The sequence below is a fragment of the Argopecten irradians genome, unplaced genomic scaffold, assembly GCF_041381155.1.
Source record: "Argopecten irradians isolate NY unplaced genomic scaffold, Ai_NY scaffold_0330, whole genome shotgun sequence".
Taxonomy (NCBI): Eukaryota; Metazoa; Mollusca; class Bivalvia; order Pectinida; family Pectinidae; genus Argopecten; species Argopecten irradians.
In genome coordinates, this window is record NW_027187797.1 from 29,592 (window position 1) to 39,529 (window position 9,938).

The following is a 9,938-nucleotide window of genomic DNA, read 5'->3' on the forward strand; positions in this document are numbered from 1 at the left end:
TCTGACAAGGAACTAAACACAGTTTCACCTTTTTTAGTTTTATCAGCTATTTTCTTCAGACTTAAATGGTACTTTTGGTCATTTGCCAAATATTTTGTAAAAGAATGGTTATAGATTTTCAAAGTAGGAATTTTGATTGAAACAGATTCTGAATATGTGGTGTCACCGAGAATAGCTGAATGCCTGGAAGATGGGAAGAACTCTTGTAAAATAGCAAGATTAACAGGATGAATAACAGACATATCTTTGCTAATGTTATGACATGAACTTAACCGAGATGGAATAAACAAATTATCAGATGCCACAGTACACCTACATGGAATCTGGGCAACACAGAAAGAACAACCTTTAACTATTTTCTGACCTGAGGGGCAATCTAAAGCAATCATTGATGTTTGGTATATTAGCAATGATGATGGAGAAACTTCCTGTATCTTAGGAGTAAGAACATGAGGTAGAAACCTAAAATCACATGTTTGTTGTACATGTACCAGGTGTTTTTGATTGTAGAATATTGCTGATAAACAAGAAGCTTTAGCAACAGATGACAATGCCATATGAAAGGGGCAAAACCGAACGTCATTACCTTTACATTCCATAAGTTGAGAATGAGATAGAGAAGCAAAATGTTGATTATCATGAGTATGTAAAAAGTAATCAGGAAGATCAAGTAACTGGGTAGCATGATTTGAAGTAGAGTTGATAGGAACTGGAACAGAGTACACTTTGTAGAGTACGTGATAAGGGTTTGACAAAAGGTGAAATAGGAAATTTAAGGAGAACATAGAGTGAAGAGTGATGACGGGCAAAGAGAAAGTCAGCAGAAGAATAGTAATAGAGAGGATCCTTATGAATTATGTTAAATCCTGGATATTTTCTTGACAATATATTCTGAACTTGCCTGAGAGTGTGTGAGATATCTTTTGGTGACAGAAGAAAGGGAGATAATCTACCTTTCACTAGATCATGAATAGCTAGTTTTGTATGTTCCAAATGTTTGTTAAGGACCGTTGTAGCGTTGATTTGAGTAAGCATCATGTTTTCCAAAAGGACAAATGAATGTTCAATTCCATCAAGTGAAGAAGCGAATTGGTTAGCTAAGGTAATTGATTGATCATGATTGGTTTTGACTGCGTCAATAACATTATCAAACCTTTCATTGACAGTTGTCATGAATGATGTGAGCTGATGAGCTTCTTTAGCCATAGCTTTAGCGAGCTTTACATTATTATTATTCAAAGCTTGTATATGACGTTGAAGATTTTGTAAATCATTTGTTGTAGCTGTTCCAAATAATGACTTCGATATCTGACCAATAAAATCAAACAGACCTCGTTTTCGCCTTGAGTTGAATGAGAGTGAGTTAGGAAAATAAGAGTGTGGAATCAATCTATGAATCTCTGCAATGGTTACATTGACATTGGACATACATTGTGCTCTTAGATTGTTAATTGTTTTCACAACAGAGTACAAAGACTCACATCTTCTTCGTCTGCATGGGTTCAGTTCAGGTAAATACATGGACGATGGCAACGGTATTTCGAAGGTGTGTGACCAGAACTCCTGACCAAAATGTAACTTGGAATTGGGTTCGAATAAAATTCCGTAGTTCAAACGTTGAACGGGTGGCTGTGTAGCAACAACAATGGGAAGCCAAACGAGAACCATCAAAAGTAAACTCCAAACGAGGGACGGACCATAGAAACCTACAGAATATAAAAGAGGGGAAACATAGATTAGTATCGTATATGTCGGTATAAGGCATGTGCATTACCTTTAAGCACTATATTAGCAGTTATGCTAAAATCTTAACATATACTCAACAAAGTTCGTAGGGAGATAAAAAAGAAAGTGGCCATAGATTCTATAGATTTTTAGGTCATCTGACCCGATGGGTCAGGATGACCTATAGTCATCATGTTTCGTCCGTCGTCGTGCGCCGTCCGCCGTGCGCCGTCCGCCGTGCGCCGTGCGCCGTCCGCCGTGCGTTAACTTTTCACATTTTGAACTTCTTCTCAAGTTTGACCAGTGGGATTGAGCTGAAACTTACCTTAAATGATCCTGAGATGGTCCCGACAAAGTGTTGTTATTTTTCGGGTCGATCCGAAATCCAAGATGGCCGCCACAGCCGCCATCTTGAAAACACATTTTGAACTTCTTCTCAAGTTCTACCGGTGCGATTTGGCTGAAACTTGCATGAAATGATCCTGACATGGTCCCGACAAAGTGTTGTTATTTTTCGGGTCGATCCGAAATCCAAGATGGCCGCCACAGGCGCCATCTTGAAAACACATTTTGAACTTCTTCTCAAGTTCTACCGGTGCGATTTGGCTGAAACTTGCATGAAATGATCCTGACATGGTCCCGACAAAGTGTTGTTATTTTTCGGGTCGATCCGAAATCCAAGATGGCCGCCACAGCTGCCATCTTGAAAACACATTTTAAACTTCTTCTCAAGTTCTACCGGTGCGATTTGGCTGAAACTTGCATGAAATGATCCTGACATGCTCCCGACAAAGTGTTGTTATTTTTCGGGTCGATCCGAAATCCAAGATGGCCGCCACAGGCGCCATCTTGAAAACACATTTTGAACTTCTTCTCAAGTTCTACCGGTGCGATTTGGCTGAAACTTGCATGAAATGATCCTGACATGGTCCCGACAAAGTGTTGTTATTTTTCGGGTCGATCCGAAATCCAAGATGGCCGCCACAGCCGCCATCTTGAAAACACATTTTAAACTTCTTCTCAAGTTCTACCGGTGCGATTTGGCTGAAACTTGCATGAAATGATCCTGACATGGTCCCGACAAAGTGTTGTTATTATTCGGGTCGATCCGAAATCCAAGATGGCCGCAACAGGCGCCATCTTGAAAACACATTTTGAACTTTCTCAAGTTCTACTGGTGCGATTTGGCTGAAACTTGCATGAAATGATCCTGACATGGTCCCGACAAAGTGTTGTTATTTTTCGGGTCGATCCGAAATCCAAGATGGCCGCCACAGCCGCCATCTTGAAAACACATTTTGAACTTCTTCTCAAGTTCTACCGGTGCGATTTGGCGGAAACTTGCATGAAATGATCCTGACATGGTCCCGACAAAGTGTTGTTATTTTTCGGGTCGATCCGAAATCCAAGATGGCCGCCACTGCCGCCATCTTGAAAACACATTTTGAAATTATTCTCAAGTTCAACTCGTGCGATTTGGCTGAAACTTGCATGAAATGATCCTGACATGGTCCCGACAAAGTGTTGTTATTTTTCGGGTCAATCCGAAATCCAAGATGACCGGCACATCTGCCATATTGAAAACACATTTTGAACTTCTTCTCAAGTTTTACTGGTTCGATTTGGCTGAAACTTGCATGAAATGATCCTGACATGGTCCCGACAAAGTGTTGTTATTTTTCGGGTCGATCCGAAATCCAAGATGGCCGCCACAGCCGCCATCTTGAAAACACATTTTGAACTTCTTCTCAAGTTCTGCCTATGTGATTTGGCTGAAACTTGCCTGAGATGATCCTGACATGGATCGACAAAGTATTGTTACATCTCTGGTTGATCCCAAATTGAAGAAGGCTACTATGACACTATATCTAATTAATTTCCTACATGTTAAGGCCCTTGGGCCTCTTGTTTGAAATAAAATTTGTTGAAGGAAATGGAAAATGATCCTGACATGGTCCTGACAAAGTGACACCATATGAAATTAATTTTACTATTGCCAAGGTAGTCAGATGACCGTTAAGGCCCTTTGGGCCTCTTGTTATGAATGTTCTCTATATGGTACATTTATTTTGAAAAACAAGTCAAGTGTGACTGTTTGCCTCTTTTTCTGGCTTTTCCCGTTTGTGTGCGTTTAATATGAAACAAACGTACTAATTCTGGTGGTATGTTTTCAACTGGTTCCCAAGTTCTAACTGAATAACCAGTCTATTTTACTTTGTAGTACTTTTCACCATTTCGAGTTTTGCATGCAAGTAACTTATCGACGTCATATTTGTCCTGTGACAATTCTTGACTATTACCATTGTTTGGTAGGGTACCCTGGGAAGGAGCAATGTCGGTATCATTCTCCTGTGACGTATCAGGAAGATCTGTGGCTTCCTTGTTTGTAAGCTCTGGAGCTCTGTCTCCAGCCTCTTTACTAGCTTGACTTTTAGAACGACCACGTGGTCCTTGACTTAGTAACTGTGTACTAGATTGTGTACTAGTGCTCTGCACAGGATCATTTGTTTGATCCACATTTGCTGTTCCAGTGTTCGGAAGAATGTGCTGTGCAGGACGATCAAAAACTTGTTGATCAAACTTTGGTTTGAAGTTATCACTTGTATATAACTTCAACCTAGAGGCATTAATGAGTGATTTTAGTTCTTTGTGAGTTGTGCAATGCCTCAATTTGTAAGTATGATTTGGTCCTAAATCTGTGATGTAATAAGGACCATCCAACGGATTGTGGAGTTTCGGTGATAATCCTTGAGGAACTCTGGTAGTATGAAGTAATACCAGATCACGAAGCTGAAAGTTTGGCACTGAGGCAGTTTTGTCATGCCTTTCTTTTTGCTTTGCTTGTGCTGCTTTAATGTTGTCTGTTGCTAACTGTTTGACATACTTAAGATGTGACATCAATTGTGTAACATGTGTTTTTGCATCTTTGCTGAGACCATCTTTTGGTACTAGAGAAGTGTCAAATGGAAGATTCATCTCTTTTCCAAATATTAAATGATATGGGGAGAATTCAGATGACTGAGTAGAGGGGCTCATACGAAGAGATATAAGTACACCAGGTAGAAGATCTGGCCAGTTTTGTTGTAAAGTAAAGCTTGGTCTGTAACATAAATGTTAAGTTACCAGTTACCTTGTGCTGTTGTCTACACGTGGTTCAACTTAATGGAAGTCTATCACCATACCACCGGCAAATGGGCAGTGATATAGTGAGAGTCTTGCTAATACAGGATCCAAATACGTATCTGGCACAGTACCCTTCCAAAATGTCAGGGATACTGAGAAACTGTCACTACTTTACTAAGTAGAGGAAACTGTCTCCGACTGAAAGCCTGGAGATAACGTCTACACATGCATGCTAGCCTACATGGAGCGCGCGTTCCGACAGAATGCGAGGTTGAGATCTACCCGACACGGGCTCACGCGACAGGCGAGGTGTCTCTGGTGAAAACACCCCTGTCAAATTAGGCCCGAATCACTACAGTTGATTGTCACTTACATAGGCTCCTTAAACATTGTGCAAGGGTACTGTTTATCCTCTCACATGTAGCATTTGTTTGAGGATGGTATGAACTTGTAAAGTGACATGTTACCTGGAATATTTCACATACTGCTGTGACAAGTTTACTTAAAAAGTTCTGACCTCTATCACTAACTATTACCTTTGGGGCACCATATCTGCTAAAGATTTCAGAATATAGAATCTTTGCAATTTCCTTTGAGTCTTGTGTTTTGAGAGGAAACGCTTCAGGCCACTTACTGAACGAGTCAACAACAAGAAAGTATATACTTATAACCTTCTTTTGTAGTAGTAATTGGTCCCAAAATATCCATGTCAAGTCTCTGAAAGGTATCACTGACAGGCAAAGGGTTAAGAGGGGCGTGTCTCAAATGAGTTGGTTTCTTGATTCTCTGACAAGTATCACATGATTTGATATAATCAGACACATTTTGAAACATTTTTGGCCAATAGTACTTGCACTGAATAGCATGATAAGTGCGATCAAGACCTAAGTGACAACCGCCTGCTAGAGAGTCGTGATAGGACTTAAGAACATCTTCTCTAAGACATCTTGGTACTGCGAGTTGACGCATGTATCTCTTTGGTCCCTGACCACGAGAGGTATACATGTGATAGAGTACATCATCAAGCAAAACACACTGAGATGAAAGATGTAATATTTTGGTAGCGGTAGCTTTGTCATCAGGAAGAGTTTCTGAAGACAGATAAGAATAGATAGCACTGAAATCAGAACAATCAGACTGAAGGGTAGAGATAGAATCTGTTGGAATGAGATCTTTTTCTACTGTAATTTCATTACAAGTGAATGGTGAGTCTGTATCTTTGTATACAAATGACACTTGATAGTATTGTTGGGTTTTATCAACACTACTTATATCTACACTAGGTAGAGAGTCCTCTAAATCACAAGATTCACGACATTCATACTCACGTCGTGATAGACAATCAGCAACTTGATTCTTAGAACCTGCTTTGTATAAAATCTCATAATCATAAGACTGTAGTAGTATTGCCCATCTTGCCAGTCTTCCCGTAGACTCTGGTTTAATTTCTTTTAGCCACTTAAGTGCACTATGATCAGTATAGATCTTAAATTTCTTTCCTGACAAGTAGACATGATAGGTTTTGATCCCTTCAATTATAGCTAAACCTTCACGTTCTTCACAGCATCTGTTTTGCTTGTGTCAACTTGAACACCGTCTTTGGACAACACATGGCCAAGATAATAGACAGAAGACTGTGCAAAAAAACCACTTGGCTGGTTATAAGGTAAGACCAGCTAATTTAAGCCGATCAAACACTTCCTGTAAATGATGAAGATGATCTTCAAAAGTGCGAGAGAACACAAGAATATCATCAACATATACTAAGCACATTTTCCAGTTAAGATCTCTCAAAAACTTTTGTCATAAGTGACTGAAAGCTAGCTGGGGCATTGACAAGGCCAAATGGCATACGTTTCCACTGAAAAGCACCTGAAGGTGTTACAAATGCTGATTTATGTGCTGTATCTGGATCCATAGGTATCTGCCAAAAACCGGATGCTAGGTCAAGTGTAGAAAAGATTGAAGCTTTGGTGTCACCAATTGAATCATAAACATCATCTAAACGAGGTAATGGAAAGGACATTTGTTCTGTAACTGCGTTAAGTTTTCTATAATCTACAGCAAACCGCATTTGCCCATTTTTCTTTTTGACCATTACAACTGGACTTTGCCACATAGATGTAGATTCCTCAATGATGTTGTTATCAAGCATTTCCTGAATTTGACGATTCATTTCAGCCTTAACCTCAGGGCTTTGTCTATAAAATCTTTGCCTAACAGGTACAGCATTGCCTGTTTCTATACGATGGGGTTGATGGTTAGTTCTACCTAACTCAGACAAGCTAGAAGCAAAGACTGACCTATTTGATTGTAAAAATGACAAAAGTAGATGTTGCTGTTTATCTGAAAGATCAGACTTTGAGAAATCAAAGGATAGATCAGAACTAGTTTCATCAACACAAGTATCAGAATCTAGAGGGGGAGGTGGAATAGGTTCATCTAGAGAAAGAACAGAATCCTCCTCATACAGTGAGGCAGTTGCTACAGATTGGTTTCTTTTGAGAGTAATAACCTCCTCAGATGGGTTCATAACCTGTAGAAATGTTTTTTTTCCTGTTTTGAGAAAGGCTATGGACTTAGCACCAACTAAACCTAGTTTAGGTAGGAAAGATGAAGGTTCTAACAGTACTTGAGTTCCTGCTGACAACTGAGAAACTTTGACAGGAATAAGACATGTTGACAATGGTTGTATTGTTGTAGATTTTGAAGTGCCTGCTAGACCAATATTTGCTTCAACAGAAAGTATTGTATTTGAGTGTTTGTCATTGAGATGTAGGGTTTTTGTAGAGGTGTCAAATATCGCGCCATTTGCTTCTAAAAAATCCATGCCTAAAATCATGCTCTGATGGAACTTTTGGAATACATGAAATTTTTGTTTGATAATTACTTCACCAAATGAAATGGGCAAGATAATGGAACCAATGCTTCGGTGAAAATCACCGTCAGCCACACGTACTGTTACATCAGAATTCTGTAAGTGTAATATGTCAACCGAAAGTTTGGTCAACATTGTTAAAGCTACACAAGAGACAGTTGCTCCTGTGTCTATCAGTGCTTTCACTGGTAGGCCATTAACAATTACACTAACAGAATTTTTCTCAACAGAAGTAACAAGATTAACACACTCAGGAGTTAGTTAAGGTTTTACAGTGTTACTCTGAGAAGAAAGCTGTGGATTAGTTTTGTGCAGTGCATTCGAACTTTGGTGTCTATGCATGCCCATCCTTGCTAGGGACAGGCGCGTGTCCCTAATGGTTAGTATTATTAGTGTTTTTCCTACAAAATTTAGCAAAGTGTGAATAGTATCCACACTTGAAACAAGTTTTATGAAATGCGGGACATTGCGTTCTGTCTTGACAGGACTTACCACAACCTGGACACTGCCGTTGGTTTTGTCCTCTGTTCTGTTGTTGTCTGTAGAACTGATGAGGGGGGTGTTGACGTGACCTTCCTCTATCTGTCTGTACACTAGAAACTTCCTGAGCTTGGCGTAGTTTGTTAATTTCCGTAAGGATGGTTGACATGATGGACGCCATCTGTTGGTTGTCATCAGGCAGTTTAGGTTTCTCCTGATTGATGGTCAGGTTCGCACAGGCCAGCTCCGCCTGAACAATATGGAGGCTATGGCGAAGATCTGTGAATGTTTTGGGTTCCCTCCCAAGTACTCTGGCTTTATATTTGGGAGTGAGTCCATTTGTTATGATCATTACTTTCACATCCTCAGATAAAGTTGGTTGTTTTAGTCCTTCTTTTTCTGCTGTGGCCAAATAGGTTTGGGGTTCCTCTGCGTCCGCCTGTTTCATTGTCATGAACTTAAAGTTCATGGCAGCAGACTTGAATCGTCTGTCGAAGGCTTGTTTGAAGGTAATCATGTTGGCTTTTTCTGATGGTGGTAAGCCGTTTAGCCAAACTAAGGCAGCACCTTCAAAATGGCAACCAAACGCTGCAATGGTGTCCCTGTCTGACAGCCTACACAAATGCTGCCAGTTCTCCATTGACGGCCACCAGAGGTCAGGGTCAGCACCATTGAATTTTTGAAGTGTAATGTTTATTAATGGTGCAGCGCGACAACCGTTTGTTGGAGGGGTTGCACCGCAGGAGTTGGAACAGGAGGTACTGGGGGAGGTGGTGGTAGTCCATGTGATGATGTTGACTGTGTTGTTGTTGTTGTTGTTGTTACTGTCGTTGACATGGTGAAACTGCGTAAATTATACCTCGGAACTGTTGAGGGCTGAGAATTTGGACCTTTGTTGTAGTTGATTGGACGGTTGTTTTGCAGCCTCTTCATCCACGGAATTTTTGGATCGCTCCACCAAGTTTTTATAAAGTTTATGTTGGTTTTTCTGTAAAATATAATGGAGACAGCTTTTCAAATAGATGTTTCTCTTTATTCGTCCAGTCCGAAAGTTAATAAACAAAATCACAAAAGTTATAAAGATAATAATGACAATCTGTAGTTATACAGTAAAAGTTACGAACAACAATCTATAACGTAAACCTATATTGTTATAGGAGACCAGAGACTAAGATACAACCAGAGAATAATAAGTACATGGGGAAAATTAGTATATAGCTTGGCATGAGAAGTTTAGGATGAAGGCTGCTGAAGATTATGATTACAAGTTTGATAAGAAATTATTGAACACTTTTATAACTTCATAACTGATAATTAAAATGTAAATAAGGTATAAGTCAGATTAACCAAACAAGTCATAATTACTTTATAATTTAGAAGTTTGAAATATAATTATATTACTAGATGTACAATACTGTTTAGAAACATTGTTTGTAAATATTCCTAATAGTCTACATTCAAAACATAAACAATAACTGGTCATCCTACACAATGAAAATACAAAGATTGTATTTAAAAATAGAACAGAACAAATGTTCCGACACAATATAATTATACCTGCTGTGTCACAACACATTATTATAAAATAAATCTACATGTATTTGAAATCTGTGAAACATAGTCTACTCAAAATCGCATTCGATGATTATTCTATCAACAATTACCTTCTTAACTTTACATCGTAACCAATCGATTACATTATTGATAATCATAAAAATAAACTTTTCAATCA

The 9,938-nt window shown here is 39.2% G+C and overlaps 1 protein-coding gene across 1 annotated transcript; it reads right to left on the bottom strand.

The window, feature by feature from the left end:
* Positions 1-527: 527 nt before the first annotated feature.
* On the bottom strand, positions 528-8,889 carry LOC138312469 (uncharacterized). The gene is made up of 2 exons (XM_069253331.1): positions 8,219-8,889; positions 528-1,706 (listed from the first exon to the last, which is right to left on the bottom strand). Exons 1-2 carry the CDS (start codon positions 8,844-8,846, stop codon positions 667-669), a joined length of 1,668 nt encoding a protein of 555 aa, XP_069109432.1. The 5' UTR covers positions 8,847-8,889; the 3' UTR covers positions 528-666.
* Positions 8,890-9,938: the final 1,049 nt, after the last annotated feature.